The sequence below is a fragment of the Aegilops tauschii genome, chromosome 7 (genome assembly GCF_002575655.3).
Source record: "Aegilops tauschii subsp. strangulata cultivar AL8/78 chromosome 7, Aet v6.0, whole genome shotgun sequence".
NCBI classification, from domain to species: domain Eukaryota; kingdom Viridiplantae; phylum Streptophyta; class Magnoliopsida; order Poales; family Poaceae; genus Aegilops; species Aegilops tauschii.
Window position 1 is genome coordinate 188,731,365 of NC_053041.3, and position 23,315 is coordinate 188,754,679.

General features: G+C 44.4%; 1 protein-coding gene and 1 pseudogene across 1 annotated transcript; both read left to right on the forward strand.

Moving 5' to 3' along the window:
* The window catches only part of LOC141027021 (uncharacterized), a 30,293-nt pseudogene extending 18,247 nt beyond the window's left edge, over positions 1-12,046 (forward strand).
* Positions 12,047-15,942: 3,896 nt separating this feature from the next.
* Positions 15,943-17,307, forward strand: LOC141027022 (uncharacterized). The gene has a single exon (XM_073503933.1). The coding sequence runs from the start codon at positions 15,943-15,945 to the stop codon at positions 16,603-16,605; it is 663 nt and encodes a 220-aa protein (XP_073360034.1). The 3' UTR covers positions 16,606-17,307.
* Positions 17,308-23,315: the final 6,008 nt, after the last annotated feature.

The following is a 23,315-nucleotide window of genomic DNA, read 5'->3' on the forward strand; positions in this document are numbered from 1 at the left end:
GAAAATAAACCAGACAAAATATAACCAGACGAAAATAAACTATGATACTATTCAATCAACTCAGACATTAGGAGTAGAAATTTACTGCGGCGGGTGGTTGGAAGTTGGAGGTGATGTGCTCAGTGCATGCCCGCGTGTTGTCCTTGTCTATGCCTCGTACGTGCTTGTCAGAATTGCTATCACACTCACGTTTAGTACATCGCTGCGGCCCCCAGCAGTTTGGATTAGCAGATTGATGCCCCTCCTGTGATGAAGAACACACACTGATCCTCCCAAATCCAAAAATCACATGGTCCGTGGTTCTGCACGTCTAAAAAAAAGCAAAACAATGACATGTGCATGTTAAATCAACAAGCTAGTTACTTACTGATTGATTCGGGCACTTGTAGAAATGGATGATTCGAGCACAAAGTTGCGTGCTCTTATATAGGGCTGGTAAAAATAAATTAGGTTCACTTTCACAATGGCACGTAGCAGTATCTGCGTTCATACTGCCAGAATCACGAAGGCCCACGCCTGGGGCAACGGTGTGACGCTCCGAGACCGACGCTCCAGACGTTTTCCATGTTTTTCATTGTCGCCGTGTGATTTATTTGGTTGTTGCATTTCATCATGTCATCATTCGCATTACATCGGCTTTGTTTTCTTAAAACTTGCATCCGCTTGTAGTTGCCGCTCCTCGCTTCTCTCCGTTGCGTTCGTTGACCGTTCCGAGACCAACCGTGTTTTCGACTCCCTCTTGTCAAACCAGCTAACCTCTCTGCACAACCACCGACCCCCTCTTGCGCATGTCTGAAAACCTCTCCCGAACCCGACCCGGGCTGTCATCACCGTTGGATTCGGATCATCCCCAAACATCCCTAAAATATCTTCGGTTCATTGTTTGGACTTCCTAACCTATATTTTCTCAGCCGTCCGATTACGATCGTAGGGACGTGTTATCCCCTAACCTAAATTCATTTGATATAAATATCAGCATAACTCCTAGGGGCTTGTCCCATCCACCAAATCCCCTCACCCGCCGCCGCCAGTCCTCTTCCACCCCGGGATCCCTCCCGATCCATCTCCACCCAATCAGATCGCAGCGGCCACCACTCCCCTCGTTCCCCATCCGTCCTTGCCGCAGCTCCCCGCAGTCACCTCCCTCGAGCCCGAGGCCATGCCTCCTCTGCTCGATCTCCCCTGCCCAGCGCCTCCTCGACCCTCCTTCTCCTGCCCGAGCCCTGCCTCGTTCCCCTCGTCACGAGCCAGGGAGAGGAGCTCCCTGTTGGAAATATGTCCTAGAGGCAATAATAAAGTGGTTATTATTATATTTCCTTGTTCATGATAATTGTGTATTGTTCATGCTATAATTGTGTTATCCGAAAATCGTAATACATGTGTGAATACATATACCACAACATGTCCCTGGTGAGCCTCTAGTTGACTAGCTCGTTGATCAATAGATGATTACGGTTTCCTGACCATGGACATTGGATGTCGTTGATAACGGGATCACATCATTAGGAGAATGATGTGATGGACAAGACCTAATCCTAAGCATAGCACAAGATCGTGTAGTTCGTCTGCTAAAGCTTTTCTAATGTCAAGTATCATTTCCTTAGACTATGAGATTGTGCAACTCCCAGATACCGTAGGAATGCTTTGGGTATGCCAAACGTCACAACGTAACTGGGTGGCTATAAAGGCACACTACGGGTATCTTCGAAAGTGTCTGTTGGGTTGGCACGAATCGAGACTGGGATTTGTCACTCCGTGTGACGGAGAGGTATCTCTGGGCCCACTCGGTAGGACATCATCATAATGAGCTCAATGTGACCAAGGAGTTGATCATGGGATGATGTGTTACGGAACGAGTAAAGAGACTTGCCGGTAATGAGATTGAACAAGGTATAGGGATACCGACGATCGAATCTCGGGCAAGTATCATACTAGTAGACAAAGGAAATTGTATACGGGATTGATTGAATCCCCGACATCGTGGTTCATCCGATGAGATCATCGTGGAGCATGTGGGAGCCAACATGGGTATCCAGATCCCGCTGTTGGTTATTGGCCGAAGAGATGTCTCGGTCATGTCTACATGCCTCCCGAACCCGTAGGGTCTACACACTTAAGGTTCGATGACGCTAGGGTTATAGGAAAAGTTTGTATGTGGTTACCGAATGTTGTTCGGAGTCCCGGATGAGATCCCGGACGTCACGAGGAGTTCCCGAATGGTCCGGAGGTGAAGATTTATATATGGGAAGTCATCATACGGTCACCGGAAGTATTCGGGGGTTTGCCGGTATTGTACCGGGACCACCGAAGGGGTTCCGAGGGTCCACCTGCCCCGGAGGGCCCTATGGGCTGTATGTGGAAGGGAACTGATACGTCTCCAACGTATCTATAATTTTTGATTGCTCCATGCTATATTATCTTCTGTTTTGGACATTATTGGGCTTTATTATTCACTTTTATATTATTTTTGGGACTAACCTATTAACCGGAGGCCCAGCCCAGAATTGTTGTTTTTTGCCTATTTCACAGTTTCGCAGAAAAAGAATATCAAACGGAGTCCAAACGGAATGAAACCTTCGGGAACGTGATTTTTGGAACGAACATGACCCAGGAGACTTGGACCCTACGTCAAGCAACCAACAGGGAAGCCACGAGGTAGGGGGCGCGCCTACCCTCCTGGGCATGCCCTCCACCCTCGTGGGCCCCCTGTTGCTCCACCGACGTACTTCTTCCTCCTATATATACCTACGTACCCCCAAACGATCAGATACGGAGCCAAAAACCTAATTCCACCGCCGCAACCTTCTATACCCACGAGATCCCATCTTGGGGCCTGTTCCGGAGCTCCGCCGGAGGGGGCATCGATCACGGAGGGCTTCTACAACAACACCATAGCCCCTCCGATGAAGTGTGAGTAGTTTACCTCAGACCTTCGGGTCCATAGTTATTAGCTAGATGGCTTCTTCTCTCTTTTTGGATCTCAATACAATGTTCTCCCCCTCTCTCGTGGAGATCTATTCGATGTAATCTTCTTTTGCGATGTGTTTGTTGAGACCGATGAATTGTGGGTTTATGATCAAGTTTATCTATGAACAATATTTGAATCTTCTGAATTCTTTTATGTATGATTGGTTATCTTTGCAAGTCTCTTTGAATTATCAGTTTGGTTTGGCCTACTAGATTGATCTTTCTTGCAATGGGAGAAGTGCTTAGCTTTGGGTTCAATCTTGCGGTCTCCTTTCCCAGTGACAGTAGGGGCAGCAAGGCACGTATTGTATTGTTGCCATCGAGGATAACAAGATGGTTTTTTTTATCATATTGCATGAATTTATCCCTCTACATCATGTCATCTTGCTCCTTAATACTCTAGATGCATGCTGGATAGTGGTCGATGTGTGGAGTAATAGTAGTAGATGCAGGCAGGAGTCGGTCTACTTGTCTCGGACGTGATGCCTATATACATGATCATACCTAGATATTCTCATAACTATGCTCAATTCTGTCAATTGCTCAACAGTAATTTGTTCACCCACTGTAAAATACTTATGCTCTTGAGAGAAGCCACTAGTGAAACCTGTGGCCCCCGGGTCTATCTTCATCATATTAATCTTCCAACACTTAGTTATTTCTGTTGTTTTTTACTTTGCTTTTATTTTACTTTGCGTCTTTATCATAAAAATACCAAAAATATTATCCTATCATATCTATTAGATCTCACTCTCGTAAGTGACCGTGTAGGGATTGACAACCCCTTATCGCGTTGGTTGCAAGGATTTATTTGTTTTGTGTAGGTGCGAGGGACTCGCGCTTAGCCTCATACTGGATTGATACCTTGGTTCTCAAAAACTGAGGGAAATACTTACGCTACTTTGCTGCATCACCCTTTCCTCTTCAAGGGAAAACCAACGCAATGCTCAAGAGGTAGCAAGAAGGATTTCTGGCGCCGTTGCCGGGGAGGTCTACGCAAAAGTCAACATACCAAGTACCCATCACAAACCCTTATCTCCCGCATTACATTATTTGCCATTTGCCTCTCGTTTTCCTCTCCCCACTTCACCCTTGCCGTTTTATTCGCCCTCTCTTTTTCGTTTGCCTCTTTTTTGTTTGCTTGTCGTTATGGCTAGTCCTCTATCTTCTTCGTTGTCTCCCGAGAATGAAGTTCTAAATTTTAAACAAAGGGAGGGAGAAAATCTAAAAGACGCTTGGTATAGAATTTGCAATACTCAAAATAGATCTGCCAGGAAGCAATCTACTTCCGTTCTTCTCCGCAATTTTTATGTAGGCGCTAATCCTTGGTATAGATATATTCTTGATACCATTACCAGAGGGAATATCTTGGGTAGCCATACTTTTGACTCTTATAATGCTATGATAGATTTATTTGGCTCACTACCTCTTTTGGTTAATGAAACTATGTTAACTTTGGAGCATGTAATGCAAAGACTTGAAATTATTGAAAATAAAGTTGCTACCGTAGAGTTAGTTGAAAATTTGGATAAAAAGATCCACAACCAAATTACCCAATATGGATCAAAGATAGGAGTCATTTTGAAAAATATTAAGGAGAAGGAACCCATAGTTAATGAAAGAATCAATCAAGATTCCAATAGAATCGATAAACTTGAGGGTATCATTACCAACTTGGGAACCGCTTTTTCTTCCGTAAAGAATACTCCAAGTCCTTCAACTAAAATGCTAACCTTATGTATGTTCCTAAAAATAAGGGTGAATCCTCTAGTAAGGAAACTGCGGATCTCAAATCTATAAGTATTCATCCCAATCTTTTTGCTATTATGAAGGAACCATTTGCTACAAATGAATTTTTCGATCTTGTGCCTAAAAGTTTGATGATTACTAAAAGGAAAGAAATTCCTAAGGATGGTAGATGTCTCATTGAAGAATTGCCTACCAAAGATGGCAATACCTAGATCTATCCTTGCTTTTATGCTTAGCTAGGGGCGTTAAACGATAGCGCTTGTTGGGAGGCAACCCAATTTTATTTTTAGTTTTTTGCTTTTTGATTCTGTTTAGGAATAAATATTTGATCTGGCCTCTGGTTAGATGTGTTTTTATGTTTTAATTAGTGTTTGTGCCAAGTTAAACCTATAGGATCTTCTTGGATGATAGTTATTTGATCCTGCAGAAATTTCCAGAAACTTTCTGTTCACGAGAACAATTGTTAAAAATCACCAGAACGTGATAAAATATTGATTCCAATTGCTTCTGATCAATAAACAAATTGTATAGGTCGTCCTATTTTTGCTGATTTTTTGGAGTTCCAGAAGTTTGCGTTAGTTACAGATTACTACAGACTATTCTGTTTTTGACAGATTTTGTTTTTCGTGTGTTGTTTGCTTATTTTGATGAAACTATGGCTAATAAAAAAGTTTATAAACCATAGAGAAGTTGGAATACAGTAGGTTTAACACCAATATAAATAAATAATGAGTTCATTACAGTACCTTGAAGTGGTCTTTTGTTTTCTTTCGCTAACGGAGCTCACGAGATTTTCTGCTAAGTTTTGTGTTGTGAAGTTTTCAAGTTTTGGGTGAAAGATTCGATGGATTATGGAACAAGGAGTGGCAAGAGCCTAATCTTGGGGATGCCCATGGAACCCCCAAGATAATCTAAGGACACCAAAAATCCAAAGCTTGGGGATGCCCCGGAAGGCATCCCCTCTTTCGTCTACTTCCATCGGTAACTTTACTTGGAGCTATATTTTTATTCACCACATGATATGTGTTTTGCTTGGAGCGTCTTGTATAATTTGAGTCTTTGCTTTTTAGTTTACCACAATCATCCTTGCTGCACACACCTTTTGAGAGAGACACACATGATTCGGAAATTATTAGAATACTCTATGTGCTTCACTTATATCTTTTGAGTTATATAGTTTTGCTCTAGTGCTTCACTTATATCTTTTAGAGCACGGTGGTGATTTTGTTTTATAGAAACTATTGTTCTCTCATGCTTCACTTAGATTATTTTGAGAGTCATACAAAACAGCATGGTAGTTTGCTTTAACAATAATAGGCATACATGATTAGTGAAAGAAAAATTCTTATGAGTGTGTTGAATACTATGAGAAGTTTGATGCTTGATAATTGTTTTGAGATATGAAGATGGTGATATTGGAGTCATGCTAGTTGAGTAGTTGTGAATTTGAGAAATACTTGTGTTAAATTTTGTGATTCCCATAGCATGCACGTGTGGTGAACCGTTATGTGATGAAGTCGGAGCATGATTTATTTATTGATTGTCTTCCTTATGAGTGGCGGTCAGGGACGAGCGATGGTCTTTTCCTACCAATCTATCCCCCTAGGAGCATGCGCGTAATACTTTGCTTTGATAACTTATAGATTTTTGCAATAAGTATATGAGTTCTTTATGACTAATGTTGAGTCCATGGATTATACGCACCCTTCTTCCTTCCACCATTGCTAGCCTCTCTATACCGCGCACATTTCGCCGGTATCATACATCCACCATATATCTTCCTCAAAACAGCCACCATACCTACCTATCATGGCATTTCCATAGCCATTCCGAGATATATTGCCATGCCACTTACCACCGTTCTATTTATTATGACACGCACCATCATTGTCATATTGCTTTGCATGATCATGTAGTTGACATTGTATTTGTGGCAAAACCACCGTTCATAATTCTTTCATACATGTCACTCTTGATTCATTGCATATCCCGGTACACGGCCGGAGGCATTCATATGGAGTCATATTTTGTTCTAAGTATCGAGTTGTAATTGTTGAGTTGTAAGAAAATAAAATTGTGATGATCTTCATTTTTAGAGCATTGTCCCAAGTGAGGAAAGGATGATGGAGACTATGATTCCCCCACAAGTCGGGATGAGACTTCAGACGAAAAAAAAGAGGCCATAAAAGGGCCCAAATAAAAAAAAGAGAATGAGAGAAAAAGAGAGAAGGGACAATGTTACTATCCTTTTACCACACTTGTGCTTCAAAGTAGCACCATGATCTTCATGATAGAGAGTCTTTCATTTTGTCACTTTCATATACTAGTGGGATTTTTCATTATAGAACTTGGCTTGTATATTTCAATGATGGGCTTCCTCAAAATGCCCTAGGTCTTCATGAGCAAGCGAGCTGGATGCACACCCACTTAGTTTCTTTTGTTGAGCTTTCATATACTTATAGCTCTAGTGCATCCGTTGCATGGCAATCCCTACTCATTCACATTGATATCTATTGATGGGCCTCTCCATAGCCCGTTGATACGCCTAGTTGATGTGAGACTATCTTCTCCTTTTTGTCTTCTCCACAACCACCATTTTATTCCACACATAGTGATATGTCCATGGCTCACGCTCATGTATTGCGTGAAGATTGAAAAAGTTTGAGAATGTCAAAAGTATGAAATAATTGCTTGGCTTGCCATCGGGGTTGTGCATGATTTAAATACTTTGTGTGGTGAAGATAGAGCATAGTCAGACTATATGATTTTGTAGGGATAACTTTCTTTGGCCATGTTATTTTGAGAAGACATGATAGCTTGGTTAGTATGCTTGAAGTGTTTTTTTATGTCAATATTAAACTTTTGTCTTGAATCTTTCGGATCTGAATATTCATACCACAATTAAGAAGAATTACATTGAAATTATACCTAGTAGCACTCCGCATCAAAAATTCTATTTTTATCGTTTACCTACTAGAGGACGAGCAGGAATTAAGCTTGGGGATGCTTGATACGTCTCCAACGTATCTATAATTTTTGATTGCTCCATGCTATATTATCTTCTGTTTTGGACATTATTGGGCTTCATTATTCACTTTTATATTATTTTTGGGACTAACCTATTAATCGGAGGCCCAGCCCAGAATTGTTGTTTTTTTGCCTATTTCAGAGTTTCGCAGAAAAAGAATATCAAACGGAGTCCAAACGGAATGAAACCTTCGGGAACGTGATTTTTGGAACGAACATGACCCAGGAGACTTGGACCCTACGTCAAGTAACCAACAGGGAAGCCACGAGGTAGGGGGCGCGCCCTCCACCCTCGTGGGCCCCCTGTTGCTCCACCGACATACTTCTTCCTCCTATATATACCTACATACCCCCAAACGATCAGATATGGAGCCAAAAACATAATTCCACCGCCGCAACCTTCTGTACCAACGAGATCCCATCTTGGGGCCTGTTCCGGAGCTCCGCCGGAGGGGGCATCGATCACAAAGGGCTTCTACATCAACACCATATATAGCCCCTCCGATGAAGTGTGAGTAGTTTACCTCAGACCTTTGGGTCCATAGTTATTAGCTAGATGGCTTCTTCTCTCTTTTTGGATCTCAATACAATGTTCTCCCCCTCTCTCGTGGAGATCTATTCGATGTAATCTTCTTTTTGCGGTGTGTTTGTTGAGACCGATGAATTGTGGGTTTATGATCAAGTTTATCTATGAACAATATTTGAATCTTCTGAATTCTTTTATGTATGATTGGTTATCTTTGCAAGTCTCTTCGAATTATCAGTTTGGTTTGGCCTACTAGATTGATCTTTCTTGCAATGGGAGAAGTGCTTAGCTTTGGGTTCAATTTTGCGGTGTCCTTTCCCAGTGACAGTAGGGGCAGCAAGGCACGTATTGTATTGTTGCCATCGAGAATAACAAGATGGGGTTTTTATCATATTGCATGAATTTATCCCTCTACATCATGTCATCTTGCTTAAGGCGTTACTCTGTTCTTATGAACTTAATACTCTAGATGCATGCTGGATAGCGGTCGATGTGTGGAGTAATAGTAGTAGATGCAGGCAGGAGTCGGTCTACTTGTCTCGGACGTGATGCTTTCGAAACTGGATCTCATATCAATATATTTTGATGAAATTTTTTTGGTTAAAAGTTGCCGTGTCTATTGCACATGAATTGCCATGATGTTTACACTGAAGTTGCCATGATATGTTTCAGCTATTTTCTCCACATTCTAAAGTAAATTTTGACATATTATAAAACGGGGAATTAAGAAACTAGACTTGCCATGCATCATAAATTAAAATTGTCATGATACATGCACTTAAAATTGCCATGGTTCATACAAAAAATATTTTCATGGTCAAAGTACTGGAATTGCCATCATCGAAAAACTAAAATTGCCATGATCTACAAACTAAAATTGCCACATGATAACTTTAGTTTAAGCACCATGGCAACTACAGTGTAAACATCATGACAACTTTTGGGCAAAAAAAAATTTCGTCGAAACATATCAACATGGGGTCTAGTTTTGAAGATCTCGTCGAAACGGATTTAATGGTGAAAACGGATTTTTAATTCACTTTTTTAATTAGGATATAAAACATTTTTAAGCCGAAAACTAAAAAGATTTCTGCTGATGTTATCTGTTCATACGTGGCAAAATGAGTGGTAATGGAGACGTGTGGGCGATGTGCAAACACCCACACGTGTGGGCGTTAGTTTTTCCGACAAAGAAAGAGCAAAACAAAACATGTCAACACTAATTTGTTACGTGTCAATACCGTAGACAACTCGGGCATGCAACCAAAAAGAATGACTACGTTAAACTGCTCATGAAAAATCTATCCAATACAAATGTGCCAACACTCATCATGGTCTATATATACAAATGGGAAAATAATCATGAAGAATACCTTCGATACCTAGCCGCAGCACCTCCAAATCCCATGCGCGTAGTCACACTGTTTCAAAAATCACGGCTGGCCACTCACCATCGAACACCACCGCTCGCCATCCACGGAGGCAGGGCCGGCTCTGGCCCTAGGCGAACATGGGCGACGCCCAAGGGCCCATGTTTGGGGGGGGCATCACCACATATGTGTATGTATATCTCCTGCTTTTATACGGGCTGAAAAAAAGGTTTGTGCTAAAGGGCCCAGCGGAAAAGGCCCTGATCGGGAGAGGAAAAGGCACAGTATCGATCGACCAGGCACGCGGACGTCTCGCCTCCTGGTTCGCTTGTCTGTTCGACTTCGACGCCTCGCCTCGGCCGCCTGCCTGCGTCGCTGCGCGGTTGCGCCTCCGGCCCTGACCCCCGAGATCCTGCAGTGGAGATCGCCCAGGCCGTGAATCCGTCTCCCTAATCGCCCTTCACCCTGCTCTGCTTTGCTCAAGGAGACAAGGAGTCAAGGTAATCTGAAGTTCTGAACACTGCGTACATACATATTTGCCTAGTGCCCTAGTCCTCTTAGATCAGCTGATCTGATTATTCTTTAAAATCATAGGTGTTACAATGCCACCAAGACAAAAGTCCGGTGCTGAGAAAAGAAAACAAAAAAAAACAAGAGAATCAACTCATTGAAAAACAAAGAGGTTCTTTAAATAGGTTCTTTCCTGTGGTAACTAGTGTTGATAATCAAAGGCAAGAATCTGAACCGGGACAAGATGATGATCATAATTCAAATGATGATCCTGAAGTCAATGAACATTCCTTGGATGACAGTAAGTAACTAACTACGTTGATTTTTGTAGAAGTGAGTAAGTAAGTAACAACATATTGTTGTATTTAAATGCAGATATTGATGCTGATGTTAATGAGGACAACACGGGAGAGGAAAATTCACAGCCTTCACCTGATGCTCGGAATGGTGATGAACAAGATGATTCTCTTTTATCTATATATGATCCTAGGACATGGGATAATCTTGATAATCGGAAAAGGGACATTTTAATTGAAAAGGGGCCGGTGAGAGAATTGGGCCTGGAGTTCCCTGCCCGCCCTGATGATGTCGAAGGTAGACGTTTTTCATATGCTTACTATTCCAGAAAATTAGCTAATAAAGAGGTTATGGACAGAAAGTGGTTGGTTTACTCTAAAGAGTTGGACAAAGTTTTTTGTTTTGCCTGCAAGTTGTTCAAATCAAACCAGAGCAGGTCTTTGCTAGCGTCTGATGGATTAAGGGACTGGAAGCATCTCAGTGGAGACTCCAAGAACATGAGAGCAGTGTTGAGCATTTAACAAACATGAACACATGGAATGATCTAAGGTTGAGGTTAAGCAAAAAATCAAACAATTGATGATGACATGCAGCGGGAGATTGCAAAGGAAAAGGAGCGGTGGAGACAAGTTTTGCTAAGAATAATTTCTGCAGTGAAGTTTCTTGCAAAACGTAATTTGGCATTTCGAGGAACAAAGGGGAAGTTGTATGAAGATAATAATGGTAATTTTTTGGGCACGGTTGAAATGATTGCTGAATTCGATCATGTGATGCAAGAACATATTAGGCGCATTCAAAGTAATGAAATACATCATCATTATCTTGGCCACACTATTCAGAATGAGTTGATTTCTCTCCTTGCTGACGCCGTGAAAAAGGTTATCTTACGCACCATCAAGGATGCCAAGTATTTCTCTGTTATATTGGACTGTACCCCGGATGTGAGCCATGAAGAGCAAATGACGCTAATTGTGCGTTGTGTTAATATGTCAAGTAACATTCCGAGAGTGGAGGAGTTTTTCCTAGAATTCTTAAAGGTTGATGACACATTAGGATTGGGTCTTTTTAATGTACTGATGGATAGATTGGATTCTTTCGATTTGAATGTCGCCGATGTGAGAGGGCAAGGTTATGACAATGGCTCCAACATGAAGGAAAAAAAATCAAGGTGTTCAGACTCGATTGCTTAAAGTTAACCCCAAAGCATTATACATGCCATGTGCATGTCATAGTTTGAATCTAACTCTTTGCGACATGGCGAAATCTTGCGAACAAGCTATTTCATTTTTTGGTATTATACAACGTATATACGTTGTAACACCCTGAGAATCATGCTACAGTAACTCTCTGTGATTAAGCTAATCATGTTGCTAAACAGAGCTTGATCACATTGGAATCACATTTCTTTTCAAACTCCTAATCCAAACTTCAATTAAATTTAAAGTGGAAAATAAAAGTTTTCAAAAATTTAAACAAAACTGTTCGGGCCATGTCAATTATTGCATCGGTAACTATGGTGCAGTAATCACATTTTTATAAAATGCCTAAATGCTTTTAAATGAATTAAAATAGAAAATAAATAAATAAAGAGAAAACAGAACAAAAAGAAAAAGAAAACAAACAAGAAAAGGAGCCCCCCTGTGCTGGACCGCGGCCCAGCTGGCCATTGGGCCAACCAGGCCGGCCCAGGTCGGCCCCCACCCCTCTCACCTTATCCCCTCACCCCCCACTCTCCACCGACAGCCACCCCCCACTCCCCCCGAAATATCTCCTCTGCCTCCCCCGATCGGGATCGAGGAGGAGGCGCTCGACCCCGCCGCCACTGGACCTCTCCGCCGCCGCCCGGAGCTCGCCGTCGCCGGAGCACCCCCCGCCGGCCTGCTTTCCCTCCTCCCCTGCGTCGCGTCGTCCCCGACCCCCTCCACGAGCCCCGCTGCCCCGTCCCTACACCCCCGGTGAGGCCACGGCCTCCACGCCCCTCCTCTCCTTCCCTCGCCCCGCCGCGCGGCCCGCGCCGCAGCCTCGCGCTCGGCCATGCCCGTGTCGCCCAAGCTCCGGCCGTTGGCCGCGGTCCGTCCCCACACGCGCTCCCGCACCGCCGGCCGCCCGTCACTGCCGTCGCGCCCTTCTCCCCTCGAGCACGTGCGCCCGCTGCCGTCGCTACCTGCGGCTGCTCCCGTCGCCGTCACGTGCAAGCCCATGGCCTAGACCGCGCCCCCCCTCGCTGCTTCTTCCCCCACGCCCGACCGCACAGACGCGCGCCCGCACGGCCATCGCCGTCGTTTGCCTCACCTCCGCCGATCTCCGCCCCGTCGCCACGGTGGCCTCGCCCCTCAGCACCACCTCCGGCGGCTGGCCCCGCACCACCGCGGCCTCGCCCTGCTCCGGCCATGGCCGGCGCCGTGCCCCGCCATGGCCGCCAGCGCCCACGCCCGCGTGCCCCTGGGCGTGCGCCCGAACGGGGCGCGCCCGTAACCCGCACCCGCATCGCCCCTCTGGGCCACTGCCAGGTGGGCCTCGCCCCACCTGAGCCACTGCCCCGTGGGCCTATGACAAACGGGGCCCAGCCCAGAGAACATGTAAAAAAATGAACTAAAAAAATAAAATAATAATAAATACATAATAAAAATAAAAATAGTAATAATAATAATAATAAAAACAATAAACTAATTAATAAATAATTAAATAAATAAATAAAAATAAAATTAATAATAAAACAAATAATAAAATAAATTTAATTAATTAATTAATTAATTAAGTTAATTAATCCTGTTTAAATTAATATAATTAGATAATTAATTTAATTAAACAGTAATTATTTAGCTAAACCCTAATTAACCTAAACAGAGAATGACAGGTGGGTCCCACTAGACCCACATGTCAGTTTGACTTAGTCAACCCCTGTTGACTGCTAATGTCAGCATGACATCATGCTGATGTCATAAATCCAAATTTCGAATTAAATTAAATAATTAATTAAAATCCAGAAATTAATAAAATCTTTAAAAAATCATATCTTTTAATCCGTAACTCGGATTAAAATATTTTCAACATGAAAGTTGCTCAGAACGACGAGACGAATCCGAATACGCAGTCCGTTCGTCCACCACACCTCCCTAACCTATCGAACTAGCAACTTTCCCCCTCCGGTCCGTCTGTCCGAAAACGCGAAACATCGGGAATACTGCCCGGATGTTCCCCCCCTTCGCCGGTACCACCTACTGTCGCGTTAGGACACACCTAGCACTGTTCATTGTCATGTCACGCATCGTCATGCTTATGTTTGCATTGTATTTACTGTTTCTTCCCCCCTCTTCTCTCCGGTAGACTACGAGACCGACACTGTTGCTGCCCAGTTCGACTACGGAGTTGACGACCCCTCCTACTTGCCAGAGCAACCAGGCAAGCCCCCCCTTGATCACCAGATATCGCCTATTCTTCTCTATACTGCTTGCATTAGAGTAGTGTAGCATGTTACTGCTTTTCGATATCCTATCCTGATGCATAGCCTATCCTTGCTACTACTGTTGATACCTTTACCTGCAATCCTACATGCTTAGTATAGGATGTTAGATTTCCATCAGTGGCCCTACATTCTTGTCCGTCTGCTGTGCTATACTATCGGGCCGTGATCACCTGGGCGGTGATCACGGGTATATACTTGTATACTATATACATGACACATGTGATGACTAAAGTCGGGTCGGCTCGTAGGAGTACCCGCAAGTGGATCTTTGTGGCGGAGCGACAGGGCAGGTTGAGACCGCCTAGGTGAGATGTGGGCCTGGCCCTGGTCGGCGTTCGCGGATACTTAACACGCTTAACGAGATCTTGGTATTTGATCTGAGTCTGGCCATTTGGTCTATACGCACTAACCATCTACGCGGGAGTAGTTATGGGTATCCCGGCGTCGTGGTATCAGCCGAAGCCTTCGTGACGTCAGCGACTGAGTGGCGCGCGCCGTGTTGGACCGCTTTGACGTAACCGCCGTGATCGTGTGGGTTGCTAGGTCTGCTCGCGGCCGCGTTCGCAACGTGCAGGTGTGCATAGGGCGATGGGCCCAGACCCCTGCGCGCTTAGGATTAGACCGGCGTGCTGACCGCTCTGTTGTGCTTAGGTAGGGCTGCGACGCGTTGATCTTACGAGGCCGGGCATGACCCAGAAAAGTGTGTCCGGCCAAATGGGATCGAGCGTGTTGGGTTATGTGGTGCACCCCTGCAGGGAAGTTTATCTATTCGAATAGCCGTGTCCCTCGGTAAAAGGACGACCCGGAGTTGTACCTTGACCTTATGACAACTAGAACTGGATACTGAATAAAATACACCCTTCCAAGTGCCAGATACAACCCGGTGATCGCTCTCTAACAGGGCGACGAGGAGGGGATCGCCGGGTAGGATTATGCGATGCGATGCTACTTGGAGGACTTCAATCTACTCTCTTCTACATGCTGCAAGATGGAGATGTCCAGAAGCGTAGTCTTCGACAGGACTAGCTATCCCCCTTTTATTCTGGCATTCTGCAGTTCAGTCCACTGATATGCCCCTTTACACATATACCCATGCATATGTAGTATAGCTCCTTGCTTGCGAGTACTTTGGATGAGTACTCACGGTTGCTTCTCTCCCTCTTTTCCCCCTTTTCTTTCTACCTGGTTGTCGCAACCAGATGTTGGGGTCCAGGAGCCAGACGCCACCGTCGACGACGACTCCTACGACACTGGAGGTGCCTACTACTACGTGCAGGCCGCTGACGACGACCAGGAGTAGTTAGGAGGATCCCAGGCAGGAGGCCTGCGCCTCGTTCGATCTGTATCCCAGTTTGTGCTAGCCTTCTTAAGGCAAACTTGTTTAACTTATGTCTGTACTCAGATATTGTTGCTTCCGCTGACTCGTCTATGATCGAGCACTTGTATTCGAGCCCTCGAGGCCCCTGGCTTGTGTTATGATGCTTGTATGACTTATTTATGTTTTAGAGTTGTGTTGTGATATCTTTCCGTGAGTCCCTGATCTTGATCGTACACATTTGCGTGCATGATTAGTGTACGGTCAAATCGGGGGCGTCACATATGTATTGTTTGCACGTTCTACTAAAAGGTGGAAGATTTTGCTTGATAATGTTCCAAATCTGACTCTCAAACCTTTATCTAATACACGTCGGGAGAGTAGAATAAAGAGTGTGCAACCTATAAGGTACCAAACTCAGCAAGTAAGATCAGCTTTGAAGGAACTAGAGAAGTCTTCTACTGATGATCCAGCTGCAGTAAGTGATGCTCAATCTTTGTTCAGTGCACTTGGGAAATTTGAGACTTTGGTTGGTATGGTTATTTGGCATGATATTTTATTTTCTGTCAATATGGTGAGCAAAAAGTTACAGGAAAAAATTGTGTGCATCGATGCTACTCTCAAACACATTGAAGGGGTCATTTCATATTTTGAGAAGTATAGAGATGAAGGCTTCTATTCTAGTATTGAGAGTGCCAAACTCATTGCAGCGAATATGGACATAGAGCCAAAATTTCGTACAAAACGTCAAAGTAAAAGGAAGAGGCATTTTGATGAAATCAATGATGTAGATGAAGATCCACAACTGTCAGCTATTGAATCCTTCAGAGTTACTTACTTTCTTGTCATTGTTGACACTGCAATTGCTTCATTGAATAGTCGATTTGAGCAGCTGAAGGCATTTGAAAAGGTGTTTGGTTTCTTATTCAACTCAAATAAGTTGAAGTCATTGGACGATAGTAATCTACGAAAATCTTGCACTATTTTTGCACAAACTTTTACTCATGAAAAGTCACATGATATTGACCTTGATGATTTTTTCTCTGAGTTAAAAGTGTTGAAGGTAACTTTGCCAGATGATTTGATGTCAGCACCTGAGATTCTTCAATTTGTTACAGCTGTCGGTTGCTATCCAAATGTGTCAGTTGCTTATCGGATCCTCTTGACTATACCGGTGACTGTAGCCTCAGCTGAAAGAAGTTTCTCTAAACTGAAACTACTGAAAAATTGTTTGAGGTCAACTATGTTACAAGAGAGATTGAATGGCTTGGCTACCTGTTGTATTGAGAAGGATATCTTGGACAGAATTGATCTTGATACTCTCATCAATGATTTTGCATCCCGAAATGCTCGAAGAAGTTTTTTTTTGAAAAACTGATGTATTATTGTCGATGAACTCAAGTACTTGGTTCTTATTTGAGGTAATCAAACTAGCAGCGAAAAGTATTTGTTATATTTTGCTACTCTTTTATTCCTTCTGCCATGATATGACATAACTTAAGCGCTTATCAGTTACTTATAGACGTCTCTAAATAAGAATGTGTGGTTAGATGTAAACTTTAATATTTTGCGCCTATATATCTATAGATGTGTACATATATTATCAATGTAGGGGCCTATTTTTCAACTTCGTCCTAGGGCCCCGCAAAATATAGAGCCGGCCCTGCACGGAGGGCAACAGCAAGCCCACCATCAAAAAGAGCACGGATGACCGAGTAAACAACAACAACCGATCTGAATACCCGAAGATCCATGCATTCCAGGGAGATCTTTCAATGAACGGCGACCAATCAATTGTTACAAACACGGCAACAAATGACAGACAAAAATTCGTTCCGGAAAATATTCAATAAGCGGCGTCTCTATCGACAATAAAAGGAAGGAAACCAACTGAGACACAACACCACAAAGTCTGAAAGAAGAATGGCAATCAACCCACGCTGCGGCAGGTAAGCATCAAATAATCATATCATGCACCATGCAAAAAAAGAGAGAAAAAGAGACACAATCACGGCAAAAGCCGAAGAAACAAAGAACACACAAAGAATGGTACGGTTCGCAAGACGGAGATCTCTTGCGGCGGCGACGCACTTCATGCAAAGATGGCAGCAGCACATACAACTCTCACCAGAAGAAGCAACCTCCTCAGAAAAGAAGACCCAACCGGACCAAAAGATGTAAGACAAACGACGGCACACACACGCGGAGCAGATTCAACAGATTGAACACCCAACAAAGAGCCAATGAAATCACGGCTAGCCAAACAACCACACATAGAGAGAGTCCGGAAGTAAACATGCGACCCGGACGCCACGACGGCCGCGTGTTACCAGACTCCCGCATGGGCCGTGGGCGCTGCCGGTCAACGGCCACCTGTACCACCTCGCCGCATCCCTCCTGCCTCGGCGAGCTTGACCCCGCGGTTACCGTGGGCACTGCGGGTCATCGGCCACCTGCACCACCTGTCCAGCGTCCTCCCGCTCGTGCCACGGCCCGCTCATGAATCATGATGCTTCGCCTCCGCGAGCTCTACGCGGTCGTCCCCTGACGGCACACCAGAGATCATGAAGGCCCAGGATGCGTCCTCCAGGCCCTGGCATTCGTGCGGCAGAAGGCGTACGGTGATGCAGACACTAGTGCAGAATCGGGCTTTAGCGCCGTTTCGTAAGGGCCTTTAGTGCCGGTTCTGCAACCAGCACTAAAAAGTGGAGACTAAAGCCTTCCCCCTTACTACCGGTTCGGCACGAACCGGCGCTAAAGTGCCACCACGTGGCACGAGCCAGGCCCGGATGCTGGTAGACCATTAGTATCGGTTGGTAGCACCAACCGGTACTAAATGTTTGGGGGGTTTTGGTTTTAATTTTTATTTTTTCATTAATTTTGTGTTTTTCATTTAATTCTTTTTTGTTTGCTGGTATTTTACGATACTACATATTGTACACGTTATGCATATATATAAATAAATTTTCTCGTAGAACCGATCATATATATATATATAATCGAATGTCTCACAACCACCATTAATTATTCACACATACACATGTATATATATACATGTTCTCCTACATGTTGTCTTGGTGCCTTCGGAGCACGATGACAAGTGGTTCATGGGGCGGTAGCGGGTAATACTATTCTCCTTTGGGATCTATGACCTGGTTGAGCAAAAATCCCGCTATTTCCTCTTGAAGTGCTCGTATGCGCTCTGTTGGTAGGAGCTGGTCCCGCACCTCTTTGAACTGTTAAGAAGGAGATCAATATGCATGTGTATTAGTTGCGTGACTAGATATGTCCTGTCTATCAGATCTGCTCCTTTCGGACGCCATCATGTCACAAACGTAGTATGCACACACTTCAGTCCCCGGCGCCTGCTTCAGGGCCTTTACGAGAATAGAATTTAATCAGATAATAATTAATCAAGCATGTTAATTAATTAATGGTATTGAAACAAAAATTAAAGAGATGGTAGCTAGCTAGCTAGTACTACTTAATTACTTACCTTGGGTCGATACCAACATAGCTTTTGTTGCCATTTTCCTGGAGTCACCTTGATGTACTTTGCCCAAGCCCTGCCCGCCGGCAAAGAAAAGTAATAAAGGGGTTACTAAAAATAGTTCATATCAGGAAATGACAAACTAAATAGGCCGAGATATAGTTAATAATGATTGAAATAACCTGTCGACTATCCCCTTCACGATTCTGTAGTCACTATCTTTTTTAAGTAGTGAGTCCAGTACTTCAACTTTTCCTTCGCCAACTTTAATGTCTAACAAGATCCAGTGGAAGCTGCATGCGCATACGTTTGCATGTATAAATTAAGCGGGCATGTGCATAACACTAATCAACTATAACCTAAACCCTATACACTTATTAACATCTAGCTAGTAAGCAAAAACAGAATTTGTAGTACAAGACAATGTGACTCACTCGAAGTTGTAAGGAAGTAGTATATCTTCATTGCTATTGAGGCGCTTCAAGAACTCTAGCATGTTTTTTTCTACATCTTGTCTACACCATTCCAATTTCCATGTGTATTCATTAACGGTATTTGGGTCAATGAACCCAATGCCATAGCGTCCAGCTTTTTTCACTTACAGACAATAGCAACTAACGATAGATTTGTCGAGTGTATCTTGATTGAATAACTGAAATAGTTCTGAATACTCAACAGACAGAGCTGTTGGAAATATGCCCTAGAGGCAATAATAAATGGTTATTATTGTATTTCCTTGTTCATGATAATTGTCTGTTGTTCATGCTATAATTGTATTAACTCGAAACCGTAATACATGTGTGAATACATAGACCACAACATGTCCCTAGTAAGCCTCTAGTTGACTAGCTCGTTGATCAATAGATGGTTATGGTTTCCTGACCATGGACATTGGATGTCATTGATAACGGGATCACATCATTAGGAGAATGATGTGATGGACAAGACCCAATCCTAAGCATAGCACAAGATCGTGTAGTTCGTTTGCTAGGGCCTTTCTAATGTCAAGTATCATTTCCTTAGACCATGAGATTGTGCAACTCCCGGATACCGTAGGAATGCTTTGGGTGTACCAAACGTCACAACGTAACTGGGTGGCTATAAAGGTGCACTACGGGTATCTCCGAAAGTGTCTGTTGGGTTGGCACGAATCGAGACTGGGATTTGTCACTCCGTATGACGGAGAGGTATCTCTGGGCCCACTCGGTAATGCATCATCATAATGAGCTCAATGTGACCAAGTGTTTGGTCACGGGATCATGCATTACGGTACGAGTAAAGTGACTTTCCGGTAACGAGATTGAACAAGGTATTGGGATATCGACGATCGAATCTCGGGCAAGTAACGTACCGATTGACAAAGGGAATTGTATACAGGATTGATTGAATCCTCGACATCGTGGTTCATCCGATGAGATCATCGTGGAACATGTGGGAGCCAACATGGGTATCCAGATCCCGCTGTTGGTTATTGACCGGAGAGTCGTCTCGGTCATGTCTGCATGTCTTCCGAACCCGTAGAGTCTACACACTTAAGGTTCGGTGACGCTAGGGTTGTAGAGATATTAGTATGCGGTTAACCGAAAGTTGTTCGGAGTCCCGGATGAGATCCCGGGCGTCACGAGGAGTTCCGGAATGGTCCGGAGGTAAAGATTTATATATGGGAAGTCCTATTTTGGCCACCGGAAAATGTTCGGGATTTTTCGGTATTGTACCGGGAAGGTTCTAGAAGGTTCCAAAGTGGGGCCCACCTGCATGGGGGACCCACATGAACGTGGGTAGTGGGGGCAAGGCCCCACACCCCTGGTCAAGGCGCACCAAGATCCCATCTTAGAAGGAATAAGATCATATCCCGAAGGGATAAGATCAAGATCCCTAAAAAAGGGGGATAACAATCGGTGGGGAAGGGAAATGATGGGATTTCGTTCCCCCACCTTTGCCAACGCCCCAATGGACTTGGAGGGCAAGAAACCAGCCCCCTCCACCCCTATATATAGTGGGGAGGCGCATGGGAGCAGCACCCCAAGCCCTGGCGCCTCCCTCCCTCCCCTGACACCTCTTCCTCCTCGCTTGCGCTTGGCGAAGCCCTGCCAGGATCCCGCTACTTCCACCACCACGCCGTCGTGCTGCTGGATCTCCATCAACCTCTCCTCCCCCCTTGCTGGATCAAGAAGGAGGAGACGTCGCTGCTCCGTACGTGTGTTGAACGCGGAGGTGCCGTCCGTTCGGCGCTAGGATCATCGGTGATTTGGATCACGACAAGTACGACTCCATCAACCCCATTCTCTTGAACGCTTCCGCTCACGATCTACAAGGGTATGTAGATGCACTCCTCCCCTCTCGTTGCTAGCATCTCCTAGATTGATCTTGGTGACACGTAGGAAAATTTTGAATTTCTGCTACGTTCCCCAACAGTGGCATCATGAGCTAGGTCTATGCGTAGATTCTATGCATGAGTAGAACACAAAGTAGTTGTGGGCGATGATTTGTTCAATTTGCTTATCGTTACTAGTCTTATCTTGATTCGGCGGCATTGTGGGATGAAGCGGCCCGGACCGACCTTACACGTACTCTTACGTGAGACAGGTTCCACCGACTGACATGCACTTGATGCATAAGGTGGCTAGCGGGTGTCTGTCTCTCCCACTTTAGTCGGATCGGATTCGATGAAAGGGTCCTTATGAAGGGTAAATAGCAATTGGCATATCACCGTTGTGGATTTGCGTAGGTAAGAAACGTTCTTGCTAGAAACCCATAGCAGCCACGTAAAACATGCAACAACAATTAGAGGACGTCTAACTTGTTTTTGCAGGGTATGCTATGTGATGTGATATGGCCAAAAGGATGTGATGAATGATATATGTGATGTATGAGATTGATCATGTTTTTGATATAGGAATCACGACTTGCATGTCGATGAGTATGACAACCGGCAGGAGCCATAGGAGTTGTCTTCATTTATTGTATGACCTGCGTGTCAATGAAAAACGCCATGTAATTACTTTACTTTATTGATAACCGTTAACCATAGTAGTAGAAGTAATAGTTGGCGAGACAACTTCATGAAGACATGATGATGGAGATCATGGTGTCATGCTGGTGACGAAGGTGATCATGCCGCGCCTCGAAGATGGAGATCAAAAGGCGCAAGGTGATATTGGCCATATCATGTCACTTTATGATTTGCATGTGATGTTTGTCATGTTTACATCTTATTTGCTTAGAACGACGGTAGCATAAATAAGATGATCCCTCACTAAAATTTCAAGAGATGTGTTCCCCCTAGCTGTGCACCGTTGCGAAGGTTCGTTGTTTCGAAGCACCACGTGATGATCGGGTGTGATAGATTCTAACGTTCGCATACAACGGGTGTTGACGAGCCTAGCATGTACAGACATGGCCTCGGTGTTGGAAATATGCCCTAGAGGCAATAATAAATTGGTTATTATTATATTTCCTTGTTCATGATAATCGTTTATTGTCCATGCTAGAATTGTATTGATAGGAAACTCAGATACATGTGTGGATACATAGACAACACCATGTCCCTAGTAAGCCTCTAGTTGACTAGCTCGTTGATCAATAGATGGTTACGGTTTCCTGACCATGGACATTGGATGTCATTGATAACGGGATCACATCATTAGGAGAATGATGTGATGGACAAGACCCATTCCTAAGCCTAGCACAAGATCGTGTAGTTCGTTTGCTCAGAGCTTTTCTAATGTCAAGTATTAGTTCCTTAGACCATGAGATTGTGCAACTCCCGGATACCGTAGGAATGCTTTGGGTGTACCAAACGTCACAACGTAACTGGGTGGCTATAAAGGTGCACTACAGGTATCTCCGAAAGTGTCTGTTGGGTTGGCACGAATCGAGACTGGGATTTGTCACTCCGTGTAAACGGAGAGGTATCTCTGGGCCCACTCGGTAGGACATCATCATAATGTGCACAATGTGACCAAGGAGTTGATCACGGGATGATGTGAGTTACGGAACGAGTAAAGAGACTTGCCGGTAACGAGATTGAACAAGGTATCGGGATACCGACGATCGAATCTCGGGCAAGTAGCATACCGATATACAAAGGGAATTGAATACGGGATTGATTGAATCCCCGACATCGTGGTTCATCCGATGAGATCATCGTGGAACATGTAGGAGCCAACATGGGTATCCAGACCCCGCTGTTGGTTATTGACCGGAGAACGTCTCGGTCATGTCTGCATGGTTCCCGAACCCGTAGGGTCTACACACTTAAGGTTCGATGACGCTAGGGTTATAGGGAAAGTATGTACGTGGTTACCGAATGTTGTTCGGAGTCCCGGATGAGATCCCGAACGTCACGAGGAGTTCCGGAATGGTCCGGAGGTAAAGATTTATATATGGGAAGTCCTGTTTTGGTCACCGGAAAAGTTTCGGGTGTTATCGGTAATGTACCGGGACCACCGGGAGGGTCCGGGGGTCCACCAAGTGGGGCCACTAGCCCCAGAAGGCTGCGTGGGCCAAGTGTGGGAGGGGACCAGCCCCAGGTGGGCTGGTGCGCCCCCCACCAAGGCCCAAGGCGCATGGGAGAGTGGGAGGGGGCAAACCCTAGG